Source organism: Vipera ursinii (assembly GCF_947247035.1).
Source record: "Vipera ursinii genome assembly, chromosome: 2".
In the NCBI taxonomy this organism is placed as follows: domain Eukaryota; kingdom Metazoa; phylum Chordata; class Lepidosauria; order Squamata; family Viperidae; genus Vipera; species Vipera ursinii.
The window spans coordinates 69,223,317-69,239,398 of NC_139513.1; the positions used below are offsets into that span (position 1 = coordinate 69,223,317).

The following is a 16,082-nucleotide window of genomic DNA, read 5'->3' on the forward strand; positions in this document are numbered from 1 at the left end:
GAGTCCACTGTTGTACAGATAGGCGGGAGTGAGTCCCTCCTCCTGAGGTGTGGCCCTGGGGCTCAGTTGGGCTTGTTGCTAACATACCTGGCGCCCAGCTGTGTGGCAACGGCCCTGCCCGAGCTTCTCGATGCCCTCTCAGGGTTGTCGGTTGAGTTTCCCAGACTTATAGTTCTGGGCGACTTTAACCTGCCTTCTCTGGAAGGGTCATCTGAGTTAGCCCGGAGTTCTTGGCCTCCATGACGGCCATGGACCTGACACAAGTAATTCAGGGTCTGACTCATGGGGGGGACACACTCTCGATCTAGTAAGATAGAAAGATGTGGGTTAGACAGTATCACCACCAGATGGATTCATAGCTGGCTGACTGGCTGTACTCAGTGTGTGGTCCTCAATGGAACTGCATCTACATGGAGGGAAGTGTGTAGTGGGGTGCCCCAGGGCTCTGTTCTGGGCCCAGTGCTCTTCAACATCTTCATCAACGATTTGGATGAGGGGATAGATGGGGAATTTGCAGACGACACCAAATTTGCAGACGACACCAAGCTGGCAGGAATAGCCAAACCTCCAGAAGATAGGCTTTAGATACAGGAGGATCTTGACAGACTTGAACATTGGGCACTATCTAACAAAATGAAATTCAATGGTGAAAAAAGTAAGGGTCTACATTTAGGCAGGAAAAATCAAATGCACAGGTATAGTATAGGTGGTACCTTGCTCAATAGTAACAACTGTGAGAGGGATCTTGGAGTCCTAGTGGACAATCACTTAAATATGAGCCAGCAGTGCGCTGCAGCTGCCAAAAAGCCAACACAGTGCTAGGCTGCATTAACAGAGGGATAGACTCAAGATCATGTGAAGTATTAGTACCATTTTACAATGCCTTGGAAAGGCCACACTTGGAATACTGCATCCAGTTTTGACCACCACGATGTAAAAAAGATGTTGAGACTCTAGAAAGGGTGCAGAGAAGAGCAACAAAGATGATTAGGGGACTGGAGGCTAAAACATATAAGGAACGGTTGCTGGAATTGAGTATGTCTAGTTTAATGAAGAGAAGGATGAGGGGGGACATGATAGCAGTGTTCCAATATCTCAGGGGCTGCCACAAAGAAGAGGGAGGCAAGCTATTCTCCAAAGTGCCCGAAGGCAGGACAAGAAGCAATGGGTGGAAACTAACCAAGGAGAGAACCAACCTAGAACTAAGAAGAAACTTCCTGACAGTTAGTACAATTAATCAGTGGAACAACCTGCCTCCAGAAGCGGTGAATGCTCCAACATTAGAAGTTTTTAAGAAGAGACTGGACAGCCATTTGTCTGAAATGGTATAAAGTTTCCTTCCTGAGCAGGGGGTTGGACTAGATGACTTCCAAGGTCCCTTCCAACTCTATTATTATTATTATTATTATTATTATTATTATTATTATTATTATTATTATTATTATTATTATTATTATTATTATTGGAATGAAGTCTATCTTGCATAACTTCAAAACTAATCAAGGAGAGAAGCAACCTAGAACTAAGGAGAAACTTCCTGACAGTTAGTACAATTAATCAGGGGAACAATCTGCCTCCAGAAGCTGTGAGTGCTCCAACACTGGAAGTTTTTAAGAAGAGACTGAACAGCCATTTGTCTGAAATGGTATAGGGCAGTGATGGCGAACCTTTTAGAGACCGAGTGCCCAAACTACAACCCAAAACCCACGTATGTATCGTCGGGTGCCAGGTGGGTGTGGCCCATTGGGTGGGTGTGGCCCATTGGGTGGGTGTGGCCAATTGGGTGGGCATGGCCCATTGGGTGGGCATGGCTGCGGTGGTAATGGCAGACTGGTTGGGACTAAAAAGTTCAATCAATCCCAACTTTGCAAGATCTTTTTTTTTTCCTGTGAGAAGTTAAAATTGATTGATTGATTGAATCTTTTTTTTGCACATGGTGGCAAAGGCCTAAAGCAAAAAGGTTTTATAAAACCCAGCTGAAGGCCTAGGACTGGGGCGACGGTGCGTGTGCCCACAGAAAGGGCTCTGCGTGCCACCTGTGGCACGCGTGCCATAGGTTCGCCACCACGGATATAGGGGTTCCTGCCTGAGCAGGGGGCTGGACTAGAAGACCTCCAAGGTACCTTTCATTATTATTATTATTATTATTATTATTATTATTATTATTATTATTATTATTATTATTATTATTATTCACTATCTGAACAGGAACTAAGGGTATCCCCTGCCCTGTTCCTCAAGTCTTTGCAGAGAAGATTCCATGTTATTTGTCTTTTCCCATGCTTCTGTGATCACCATGGTGGCAACTTTTCATTGCTTTCTTAATTCCTCAGTGTTTTGCTGCTGGCAGTTATGCATTTGGGCTCATTTCATAATCATATCAATAGACCGTTGCAATGGATTTGCAGGAATTGGAAGGTCAGGAAAGCCAAGAACTCTACCAAACTATGTATAGACTGTTCCTTCTTACAAAAGGCAACAATCTATTGGCATGAACTGAAGGTCATAAAAGCTTTTAAAAAAACCCAACAACAGATGCAGCACCATTGGAATAGAGTGTTAAGCCCAACTGGCCCACATAGTGATAACATAATGTGATTGGCAGACAAATCCTTTTGTCCCCCAAGTACTACTACCCCATTGTTTGAAAGTTCCCTTGGAACATACAGTAGATACACAAAACAAATGAAATTAATCAACAAACCCATTGTTCTAGTTTATGCAACATGGTGGACTATAAACTAAGTATATGCACTGAATATGTACAACATGGTAGGCCAAAATATCTTATAGTTTATGATATCCTGGTTGCAACATAACATGCTTCATTAGGACAATTAGAGACCCAATTGTTATGTGCATACAACATAAGGTAAGGTTATCTAATATTAACTTTAGTGGAGAGGTTGAGTGGGAATGGTTTATATATTTATTTATTAATCAAATATATTTGGCATATTGTTCAAATCCAGTATATATGACTTGCTCAACCATAAATTAAATATACTGAAAACATGCATTAATCTAGAAACCAAATTGAGTGTGTTGTGCTGCACCTGTCCTGTTTATCAAATGAACCTGGCATAAATGTAAGTCAAGGCTTCAAAACTCAGCATTCTTATTTTTAAAAAGTATTGCCCTTAGTGGGATTTCTGAGTAAGCAAGTTTAGTTAGGAATTAGTTGTTTCCCATTTCTTAAAATCAAGATCTTGGCATCCTAGAATAATTAATGTTTCCAATGGTACAAGACTCAAATCAACAAAGGTTTTCAAAACACGTAACATTGGTCAATTTTCCTGCAAATAACAATTAGATCTAACTCCTCCTTTGTGGGTGAAGACCACTGTTACAAATGTGAATGGCTGAGCTTTGCAAGAGGCAGTTATTGGTAAAGGTAAAAAAGAAAAATTGGGGGTGGGGGAGCTTTACTTGGCTTTACTTTGCACATGGCAGAACAGGAATTTAATTCATTTTACTCTTGTGACACATCAACAAGGAGACTGTTGTTCACTCAATGTTCTCCTGATTTCTGTGGCTCCCTTCTTCATGTGACAGCCTTTTGTAGATGTCCCTAAGGAGAATATGAGATGAAGAGTGAATTGAAGCAAATTTCTACCTTTACTGTTTGTTTATAAAGATCTCTTGTACATGAAAGAGATTTTGATATATACTCTAGAGTTCTCCAATCAGCTGTCAAGGGACCAAAGCATTATAACTACTCTATGGGGGCAGGAAGTTGGTGTTCTCTTTCTGAACATAGTAAGGAAATTCTATAAATTTTTAGAGAAGTACAAGGATTTCCAGAACATCATTATGAAAGTCCAGATGTCAGAGTACCAGACGGAGCTCCACATAACTAGTCTTATTCAGATAACTTTCAGAAGGAGAGAAATTTATTTACTTATTAAATTTATATGCCACGCCTCCCACCCAGGTGAGAGGGGCCACATATTTCCAAACCTAAATTTCCAAATGTAAATCCAGGATTATGGATTGTTTTCAAAATAAAAGGTAAAGGTAAAGGTTCCCCCGCACATGCGTGCTAGTTGTTTCCAACTCTAGGGGCCAGTGCTCATCTCTGTTTCAAAGCCGAAGAGCCAGTGCTTGTCCGAGGACAAATCCGTGGTCATGTGGCCGGCATGACTAGACGCCAAAGGCACACGGAACGCTGTTACCTTCCCACCGTAGTGGTCCCTATTTTTCTACTTGCATTTTTACGTGCTTTTAAACTGCTAGGTTGGCAGAAGCTGGGACGAGTAACAGGTGCTCACTCTGTTATGCGGCACTCGGGATTCGACCCGCCAAATTGCTGACCTTCTGATGGACAAGCTCAGTGTCCTAACCCACTGAGCAGTCCCCTTGGTTGAAATGTTTTCCTTAAACACTTTTTGTGGGAGAAAATCACACCAAACCTATTTTTAAATTCTTGGTCAAAAAGACATTTGAGCTGCATTGTATGATCCAATTTTGGGCATAATGTGATTCTTGAACAATGGGAGAATATGTGGATAAAAGGTTTAAAATTTACATTAAATTATAACCTAAAAGAAAATTTTTACAAAATTATGTATCGCTGGTATTTAACACCAGATAAGCTATCTAGAATGTATAAAGGTATTTCAAATGAATGTTGGAAATGTAAATGTAAAGAAGGGACTTTTTATCATTTATGGTGGACGTGTGATAAGGCAAAGAAATATTGGAGTAGGATTCATATATTAATGCAGAAAATTCTTAAAGTGAACATAAAGATTAAATCAGAAATTTTCCTTCTGGGCCTAATGCAAAGAGAACTGGAAAAAAAATTGGAACTCTGATTTTATATATAGTGACAGCAGCAAGATTGCTCTATGCACAAAAGTGGAAGGATGCCTCAATTCCTACCATGGATGAATGGTTACAAAAGCTGATGCAATTAGCAGAGATGGCCAAATTGGCTGTGCTGATAAAAGAAAACATAAGTACTTTTATTTCTACTTGGAAACTGCTTCCGTACTTTGTGCTTGAGGTGGGAAAAAATGATATTATGATTTTGGGTTTTACCTATTAGACTGATTTGCCAATATAGAAATGGCTAGTGCATACTACTATAGAAATGTATGTGATTTGTTTTTAATGTCTGATTTTCACTGCAACAGAGAGAGTCGGAAGTCAATACCTTTTGTTTCTTCCCCTCCCTTCTTCACACCTTTTTTGTTTTCCTTTTTTCTACTCTTGTCCCCTACTATTTGCTTTTGTATTTTCACATTTTATGTTATAAATGAATAAAACTAATTTAAAAAAAAGACATTTGAGCTGCACCCATATTCTTTCCTAGGGCTTGGTTCCATATTTTGTAGAATTGAATGAATGAACAAACCTTTATTACCAAAGTGCAATATGTATACAGTGAGATTGGCTGAGCCTCTCTTCATGCCCCCCTACAACTCACAGTGACAACAAACCCACCATCTTGTTACACCATGTGAGCTAATTGCACAACACACTGGCCTCGCAAGTCAATCATACATAGAGTTATTTCCCATTCAGGAGCCTAACAGCCCATGGATAGAAGCTGTTCTTCAGCCTGTTGCTACAGCTGGCTATACATTCCATGCCTGTATATCTATGCTTCCTTCCTCTTTTCTTTCCTACAATTTATTTTTCAATTTATTTATTTTTTTCAATTTATTTTATTAATGTTAATGGGGTTAAAGGGTAACACATCATACAGACATTTTCTAAGAAATGTCAGTTATTTCAGTTTCAGTTTAATGGATGGCACTAGATAGGAGTTGATCTGTACTTGCACATAAACACGTAGGCAAGAAAGGAGATTTTCTAAACAGAAGAGGAAAGGACAATATGTTGTTACTAATGTTTTGAGTGGTTATGAAGGAAGTACATGAGATACTGATTTGGCAGAGATCTGGGGAGGATCTGAGCACAACAATGGCTATGCTGATGTCACCATACCCTTTAGAAGTAATGACAACAGGAGTCAGAGAGGAAGTGGAGGTTAAACGCCTCCAAATTTATCAAGTAGCATCTGCACTGACTTATTGAAAAAAAGTTCAACAAGGCCATGTTTGACTGCTAGACAGTCATCAGCATATTCCATCTATAACATGACTAAGGTAACAAAGAGGGTGAAGATAAAGAGTAATTTCATCCACTGCTCTGTAACACCATTTCAACATCAAATCCATTCAAAGCAAGAGCTGGTTCTTCTTGCTGAAACGTCTCCATTTAAATTTTATTTATCACATGTAGATATTTTATTTGGGAAGTTAAGATGGTGTATATCAGGGTCACCCAATGTGGTCTATATTGATTCACAAGGGTTGATAGGACTAGTCAAAGGGTAGATTATGTTTGGTCACACAATCGGCCAGCATTTTTAACCACATATCAAATCCTTCCCAAGGACCTGGGATAGGCAGATGTTGTTTGATGGTGTTAAAGGTACCATCGGAGGATGTAAGCTGTTCCAAGTAAAGCTGTCTTTTGCAATTGACTGATAGTGATTTTCTCAATGCCAGTTGTGTTCAGGTAGGGCTCCAATTGTTTTGGGATTGCACTTAAGGTGCTTATTATTATTTGCAGTACCATTATATATAATTTTGGGGTTAATGAGCAATCTGAAAAATTCTTCTCATAATTTTTCTGTACATCCTGTGATATAAGCTGGGCTGAGAAAGAATGGATATAGTAAAGAGCACAGATGGGTAGTATTTGATTCTGGAAAACACCATCCCTCAAACAGTTCACATCCACCATCTTAACCACGACATAACACACCTTATCATGTTTCTTTTCAAGAGTTGGGAAACCTTAAATAGGTAGTGAATACCCTGTGAGTAGGTGGAGAAACCTGATTAATGGTCTTTAAGTTTGTATATGTATATGTATGTATAACATTGGTTTTATAATTAGAGTATTGTGACTATTAAATATGATTGTGTGGTCATAGTTTCATGGATTGTGTTGCTGCTGTGAGCTCCTTAGGATCCTGGTGATTGAAGTAACACAAAACATCTGTAATCAACAGACCAAGGATTGACTAAAGGAATGAATTATTACACACCTTCTGTGGCGGGGCATGTATTAAAACCTGAGTTGCTTTCCCCTTGGACTTCAGTTTTCTGATATTCTTCCTCAGGGACAAAAAGCTGTAAAGGAATTATAAGTATTTGCTAGGATAAAACAACATGAAAATCCTCCTTCAATGTGATACCACTGAACAGGCTTTATGAAATGTTTCTTAAATGATCGTCAAACCAGATAACCTATAGAAGTGATATTTCTTGTTCTTACCTTACATCTATACACAGCCAAAGTTTCACATGTTTCTTCCCTTTATTCTCACTTGAGAAAATGCTGTATATTTGAAAATATATTTATGTATTTTTTGTCCCTTTTTTCACTTGCTAAACATGCTTAGTATTCCCTAGACCTTTGCAATATTTTCAGCTACTGTATAATAAAAAACTGATCCTTCTTGTTATATACATATAAACAACAATGCCAGAAAAGCAAAGGTTTAATTGGATTTCACCTTTGTGCAGATCTGATTTTAGAGTTCAGTCAAAAATTGTTTTCTCCCGTCTATAGGGTAATAGTGAGGAGTTTCAAGAAGATTAGAAACAAGCTCTGATTGTTGGTGAAAAGATCACATTAAAATGTTAAAAGTTTATGCTTTTTTGTGGGGCTGCATTTCTATCTGTTCAGTGCTGCATGCAGCTCATGGACCACAAGTCGGACACCTGGATTAGAGCAAGAATATGAAAATTTGAGTCAACATCCTATAAAACGCACGCTGGTTGTCTACCATATGAGCAGAAGCTATATTATTTTACATGAAAATGTAACAAAAAAAGAGCCCTCCTGCATTCTGGCATTTATTTTTTTAAAAATGTTTGTTTTGTCTTTTTCACTCACCCAGGCAATCAATCCCCTTTTGCTTTCCACACAGGGATCAGCAGTTTACAGAAGCACTTAGGAATGACAGTTTAGCAAGCTTCATTTCTACCCTTGAAGAGCTGGACAATGCTTGCTGGAAAGGGAAATCTAGAGTTCTAGAACTTTTTTGTGAACTAGAACTTTATAGCACAGGTACAACTGTGCTATACCTGTGGTAGGTTATAGAACTTTATAGAACAGGTTCTCCAATGCACAATGCCTTCTGGGTTCTGGAGGCTCCAAATTTTTTTCTTGAGCAGTCATATGAAAATAAACCCTACTGACTTTCATAAGATGTACATATACACTGTGGATAGAAGCGTAAGAATCCTATCTTTGGCTTTCATTCTTGCATGTCTCCCCTGAACCACCATGCACTCTTTGAAGACCAACACATTCTTTTATCCAGTGCTTTTTTTGTAAAAGAAAAAGGTACCGGAACTCACACATGTCATACAACCTGCCTTGCCTAGCCTATAAAGTTCCATCCAAAAAAGGTGCCGGAACTCCGTTCTGAGCATTCTATGACAAAAAAAGCCCTGCTTTTATCTAATGGCAGTGGTGTGGGAGGACACTTGAAAAGCTTTTGTGTGTTAATGCATTCAGATGTCTCTTTTGTCCTCCCTGGCAGTGAGCCAACAAAGCTAATTGGGGACATGGCAGGAGAGCTGCACATAGCAACTTTGAAGGTGACACTGATTATTGATGCCCCTTTGACAGCTTTCAGAACTGCACCTTGCATTTGGTATTTTAGAACTAAAGGCTGTGCATTGGCCATGGAGCAGAAACATCTGCAAATCCAGCTCTCTTTATGCCTTTTCCCTTTTCTCCTTTCTGAAAAGATTCCAGCTTGGGCCACTGCTTAATTGATGCTGGGTCACTGGGAAAAAAGCTGAACTTTAACTATCGCAGGCCATTCCTTCTGCTTCGGATCCCACATGCTCTCCTGCCCTGCACCAGATGTACTAAGCAGAGCTTTGTGGGGTGAGTCATGACTGAGACTTCTGCTCCCCTCTATGCTGTTGGCAGTTTAACCACAGGCCAGCCTGTGGCAGCAGGTGTCGTACAGTTGGCCACTGCAACAGTTTTGAACATAGCACTTGAGATCCTTAGTAAAAAAGCACACAGCCTCCTGTTTTTATTATGCGGCATTGTGTTGTGTTTTTTTGAGAAAGGAGGAGGTTAAACAACATTTTACTGAGACCACTCTGAAAATCCAGAATAGAAATACTGTAGAAAGAAACATTTTAAATAGAGAAACATTTAGCCGTTTGACATTGTGTTTCTGCTTTGATAAGCGATCTCCTTCTGCAAGCTATTGCAATCAGCCAATCTATAAACAGTTCCCTTCAAAGAAATATAAAAAGGCATGACTATAAAAAGATAACAGAAACTTCACTCTGGAACCACCACTTGTCTTTGCATGCAAGCATAGACTGACTTTCACGAAGCGCCAAAGAGAAAAAAATTAAAAGTTATTAGAGATGAAAGACTGATATTAATTTATAAAAGACTTACTTGACATAGAATTCTTGACATGTTTACATGGGAATAAATTTCATTGTGTTTAGTGGAGCTTATTTCTTGCTGTGAATTGCAATTTGACTATATCTTGCTTTATCTAGAGCTATTCCTTCACTGCCTTTGATTTTATAAATTAAAGTGGAGGTTTTGAAAACAAAAATTGGAGAGGATTTAAGAAAATGTGTTTTCTTTTTCTGCGTTTACTGTAGATATTTCCAAATTCTGCCGTGACCAAACCAGTTGTCACCTTGCTCACTTATGCTGCTGGCACACTGAAGACCTACATTTAACCCTCAGTTATAAAGGCTGAGATGGATGGCCAATGTTTTTGTGGTTGAGGGCTGGAAAATCACAATATGACTTTCATAGTTGGCCTGGCAGTGACATAAAATCTCTCTAGGAGAGCAGGACTGTGGGGTTTTTTGGTTTTGTTTTTTGTTTTTGAGGAAGAGCTAAATTAGGAATAATTAATTTTTTTTCCAGAATGTCTATGGAGATCCTTGATATACAGTTGAAGGGTTCTGAGATGCAAAATAAGGAGCAGTAAAGCTGGAGGCATCATTCCATAAGTCACAGGTTACCTATGCTTTCTCTAGACAGATGAAAACATAATTTTTCACAGCTGGTAATTTGTGCATCAGCAAAAAAGTGGCTTGTCTTTAGAAATCAGAACATTTTTCTAGTTGGTAATGAAAATATTTTTTGTCCTTTGTCTGTATGAGCAATGACTTGAAAAATTTGGAAATTCTCTTTATGATAAGCAAGTCTGTCAGCCCAATTTTACATCACAAAATTACAGTTGTGGGGCGACATTGAAGGAGAGAATGGTACTTATTCTGTCTTGAGTGCCTAGAGCAGACTTATCCATTCTGGGAGGACTGCACCTCCCAGAACTCTCCAGCCAGCGTTATGATTGCTATGAATGCTGGGAAATGAAGTCCACATACCTGGAAAGTGCTAATTTGAAAAAAAAAATCTGTCCTAGAGGAAAATCAGGCTATAAATCTAATGAATAAATTAATAGCACAAATATATTGGAAATGTTCTGAAAAGCCACAATAATAGTGTGTTTGATTCATTTGCCTTCCAACTCTCCGGCTCCCCAGCTAGATTTTTTTTTCAAACTTTACTGCAGAAATATAATGAGAGGGACTAGTACAATCATGTTTAAAGTTTTTTTTAGACACTGAAGCCCTAGAACATAACTTAGCCCTCCAAGCCTTGGTGCAAATCCCAGGGACTTTTGTTGTTACCAAAATGTAATTTTTATTGTGAGATAAGAAAAATAATAATAAATAACCGAAGAATAATAATATTAGTTTTAATTGAAGCTACAATTCTATTTTGTTTTCACTGAGGCTACATTCTTGACTTTCTAAAGTGTAACCTTTATTTTACTACTGAGCGACAGAGGACAGCCCTCAGTCCTGGAAAAAAAAATGATGCATCCTTAGATTGAAAGATGAGCTGCTACTTAAGAAGAAAAAGAAAGCATGCCACAGTTTTGATTCTGTACACTTACCCACTTTCTTGGCCTTCCCCTGGGCTTTTTTGCAGTAGAGATGTGCCCCTGTAATATAGAACAACACCAGCAGCAACGACAATAAAAACAGCATGTCTCTTAGGCAATAGGTACTCTTTGCAATCAATACATTAAATCCTAATTATCATCTTCTTGATAGGTAGTCTCTAATGATTCAGGAAAGGAAAATGAATTTTGAAAAGATAGTAGAAGAACGACTTGCATCTAGTGACCAAAATCAACACATTAGGGCTAAAAGAAAAGAAAAATTGGGAGATCACCATCAAAAATCTATTGGCAACTTGAAGCTGAGAAATGAATGAATATGAAAGAAAACTGGGCTAGTCCAGGTTTGAAAAGCACAATGACCTAATTCTCCTTCTCTGCTAGTGGGTCCCAGTGGACGATTATATCTCATTTTTCAGTGTTAAAAATAAAATATCAGAGATAAGAGATGATAGCAGCCAACCAGAGCAACAACGACAACACAGTATATACATTCCATTCAGTGGTGAGATTCAGCCAGTTCACACCAATTTGGCAAAACTGGTAGCTAATTTTTTTGTTGCCCAGGCCCAGAATGGACTTCTGGAAGTGGGATCCACACAGGTTGTCCACATATTTGAATCCTACCACTGATTCCATTGGTTGAGAACAGTAAAGGGAAAAGTTCTCTGATTAGTTGTCTTCTGAAAGCAAGGGTATCTTCAGAAAGGATTCCTCAACATATTTTAATGTCCAGAGAGATTCTTAATTTATCTGGCTTGATGGTGGTGTTCTAGGCACTACTGGATTTGGTGGCCCCCATTTGGCTGTTGTTTAAAACTTCTGTGAAGACCTGGCTTCTTCACCAGGACTTTGGTGAGATAGACTCCTTGCTTAATTCCATCTGGTCTCTTGGTCTTGGCCATCTTTTATTTTCCTTTTAATGGGTTTTAATCTAATTTCATTCTTTTGATTGTTGTGAGCCACCCAGAATTGTTGGGAGTCAGATGGGGTATTTTAATCAATTATTACTATTAATAATTATTACTGGATGTGTTAGCCAGACAACTTTTTGAAAATCTCATAATGTCTCCATAGAATCCTAAGATAAAGGAGCTGTATCAATGGCAATTCCATGTGATGAAAGAGATATGGGAGATAAAGAAAACAAGTAGAAGATATCAAAGTTGATAGTGGCAGTCATTATTACTTTTGGAATCAAACTGTTTAACTGAAAAACAATATTCTCAATGGCAAAGGAGGACATGTGACATTAGACAAAAAAAGGTCAAGGAATCATTAGAACAGACATGTCAAACACAAGGCCCGGGGGCCAGATCCGGCCTGCAAAGTGGTTTCATGTGGCCTGCGAAGCCATCCTGGAAACAGTGAGGGAATGGCCCCCACTGCCTTGGCCCTGGCCCAGAGACCCTCCATCTGCCAGAGACCCTCAGATCTGTCCCACTCCTGCCCAGGTCCCCATAGGCACCCTTGATGCAAACGATGTAGAGCTGGCCATGCCCACCCAATAGGCCACGCCCACCCTGGTCATACCCACCCGGCCCCTTGAGGGCAACTGCAATGCTGATGTGGCCCTCAATGAAATTGAGTTTGACACCCCTGCATTAGAAGAAATGAGCAAAGAATAACAGTGGAGAATGATAGGTTGTCGGTTGATGGGTTATATTTAATGCATTAGTACTGGCATATTGTATGACAGTCAGTTTGGTGTAGTGATTAAGGCATCAGGTTAGAAAATGGGAGATCCTGAGATCTAGTCCTTCCTTAGGTGCAAAACCAGTTGGGTGCTTTGGGTCAGTCATTCTCTCTCAATGCTAGGCAGGAGGCAAGCACAAACCATTTCTGAAAAACTAGTCAAGAAAACTTTAAGGGCTAGTCCAGGTAATTGTTGGGAATCAAAAACTGATTCAAAGGCTCAGAAAATCTGGCGTATAATAAAGGGAAACTTATAAATTACAGTATATGATTTATATACAAGTACTTGTATTTTTGATTTCAGTTCTTTGTTTCTCTAGGCCCAAAGACCATCAGTCCCTTTCCTCTATCAGAAAGTAAAGAAGATTGGAGTAGAACATGTCAATCTGATTGTTCTTACCATTAGTCCACACCCAGCACTCCTCTTCTTGCTTCCCTTTGGCCGTCCACGTGGTTTCTTTGGGGGCAGAGGTCCAGTTGGATCCTTTTTGGATGGAAAAGCGGGGAAGGTTATTATGAATGAGAAGGACAGCTATCGCTATGTCTTATTTTTCTCTGTATGTAACTACAGAGAATATTGCAAGATAAAATCTAGTGTTACACCAGATGAAATGAATAAAACCTCCAGGATGTACACCCAGAATCTTTTGGTGGCTGATACTGAACAGGTTTCCTGAAGGCATCAAATCTAAATAAACTATTAGACAGAAGTGCCTATTACTGAGCAGTAGTCTCAATAATTCTCATGATGTAAAAAAAATGACTTCTACGATGGATATCAGATCTCGGGTAATGCTAAATTGCAGATCAATTGGACTCAAAAGTGTATGTGATGAGAAGATTATTTGATTAACCTGGGATCTTCTATGACACCAATATTAGCAAAAGAGAAGAAAATAATCTATTAATAGTTAAATGTGGAATCTAAAGCAGTGCTTTTGTTAAAGGTAAAGGTAAAGGTTCCCCCGCACATGCGTGCTAGTCGTTTCCAACTCTAGGGGCCAGTGCTCATCTCCGTTTCAAAGCCGAAGAGCCAGCGCTTGTCCAAGGACATCTCCGTGGTCATGTGGCCGGCACGACTAGATGCCAAAGGCGCACGGAACGCTGTTACCTTCCCACCGTAGTGGTCCCTATTTTTCTACTTGCATTTTTACGTGCTTTCGAACTGCTAGGTTGGCAGAAGCTGGGATGAGTAACAGGCGCTCACTCTGTTATGCGGCACTCGGGATTCGACCCGCCAAACTGCCGACCTTCTGATCAACAAGCTCAGCGTCCTAATCCACTGAGCCACCGCTCTTCTTAATTACTTTTCCAATGGATACACCTCAGTATTAGTCAAAAGGAACACTTGTCACTGACATCCACTGGATACAGCTGAAATATTCTATAGACATCAACAGTGTTACTTGTCTGTGGGTGGCTATGGTTGTTTTGGAGAACAATGTAGAAAACAATCATCTGCTGTTTTATTGCAAAGCAATCATTCTTTTCTTCCTCAGAATGTGCACGCTTTGGCTATGCTCAGCATACTAGAAAACTGAAAGACAGCCTACTCCAGCTGTGTAAGCAGGCTGAGAACTGCTGTGACTTTTCTGTCCAGATGTAAGGACCATCATCTGATGCTACAGAGTACCTAGATTGTCCAGGAAAGTGAATGAGTTTATTGGTTTTTTGGTAAAATGGACATTTGTTTGTCGGTTAGTCATCTGGTTTGCTGCAATCTTTATGCCTTTCTGGAAATATACATAAACTAGATCTTCTGGAATAAATATTCCCCATAAAAAAGCATGTTGTGAATCCTTAATCCAACCAAATGACACCCTGAACATATAACATCAAGGTCCAGGGAGAGTTAAGGTTTGCAAAAACATAACACCAATCTTTAGTGGGAAAAAAAATAGATGTACCCCTTACTGCAAAAGAAAGCAAAAGCCTTGGGTGCAATTCCAAAACATCTGGAGCATCACTTGAACATCATCGCCATTGACAAAATCAAGTCAGTCAATTGCAAAAGGGAGCTTTACTTGGAACAGCTTACATCCTGCAGATGATACCCTTAACACCATCAGACAACAACATCTATCTATCCCAGATCCCCAGGAAAACTGGGTAGGTGGATAAAAATGCCAAAATCTAGTCTAAATATTTGGTTGATTGTGAATAATAATAATAATAATAATAATAATAATAATAATAATAATAATAATAATAATAATAATAATAATAATAATAATAATAATAATAATTATTACATTTATATACCAGCTGGCTCCCAGCGACTCCGGGCAGTAGGAATGCACATTGTAATTCAAGAATGGAGTACACCACTTCACAATCCTCTAAAGTAACTACAGTTTAGCCCAAACTCAGTCTCTATTGCTCAGAGGGCAGAACGATGGCCTTAAATTAGAGAAAGATAGAATCTGACTGGGCATTAAAATAAACTTCCTAACAGGAAGCACAGTTTGATAATGGAACCAATTACCAGCTTCCCTTGATTGGATGAATTCATGTAGTGGCTGGACAACTATGTGCTGGAGATGCTCTTTTATAGATTCCAGCACTGAACAGTGGTTCAGCTTGAGCATATAAATTGCCCTATACATTATTATGACACACATACGGTGATAAATAGAAAAGGATCTCTAGCTTTGACCAAAGCAAAGTTGGCTGGAATTGCTGAGACTGTTTGGGAATTACAAACTTTGTCATCTAATATCATTTCTATTATGGTCAGAGGGGATACTGTTTATAAATCTTAACTTAATACAAAGGCAAAGCATTTAATGGAATTTTCTGAGCTTACTAAAGCATGAACTCTTACCTGTGGCTGCTTCTTTGGCCGCCCCCTTTTTCTTTTCGGCTGCTCGGTCAGGATGGGGGAAGCTGGAGCTCTTGGCTTCCCAAGGTTGCTCATGGTGACAATTCAAAGTTTTGAAGGAGCCGTTTCTTCTCAGGTTCCTACAGAAAGGAAGGTGAAGGATCTCAGTTTGCCCCCTTTTTTTTAAAAATCACAGATGCTCCCAACTGTGTTTTATTGCAGAGCTGGAAGACTGAAAGAAAAGTTTTCTGACTACATGATTAAGAACCATTTAATCTTCTTAAATGCTGATTTGGTAATTTCCAGCATCCCACCAGAATGAATCTTTTTTTTTAAATGTAGCTATCTTCCTCCTTTCTTTGGCTGTTCTGTAAAAATTGATTGATCCATCAATCTGGGGCTCAATCTGCAGCACACACTATGATTTCCACCTCCCCTAACCAGCCTTAGGAAGTCTCAGCATTGGTAAATGTTCTTGCATAGATTAACTTGAAAATCGTGGGCGAGATCTTGCAGTAAATGATAAGAAATGGTTGCAGTGGTGTGTAGGTGTGGGTTGGTGGGCATGTACCA

The 16,082-nt window shown here is 39.3% G+C and overlaps 1 protein-coding gene across 1 annotated transcript; it reads right to left on the reverse strand.

The window, feature by feature from the left end:
• Positions 1 to 3,453: 3,453 nt before the first annotated feature.
• LOC310635955 (uncharacterized protein) lies at positions 3,454 to 15,613 on the reverse strand. The gene is made up of 5 exons (XM_083355347.1): positions 15,513 to 15,613; positions 13,089 to 13,172; positions 10,988 to 11,035; positions 7,067 to 7,151; positions 3,454 to 3,571 (listed from the first exon to the last, which is right to left on the reverse strand). The coding sequence occupies exons 1-5, from the start codon at positions 15,603 to 15,605 to the stop codon at positions 3,489 to 3,491; spliced, it is 393 nt and encodes a 130-aa protein (XP_083211473.1). The 5' UTR covers positions 15,606 to 15,613; the 3' UTR covers positions 3,454 to 3,488.
• Positions 15,614 to 16,082: the final 469 nt, after the last annotated feature.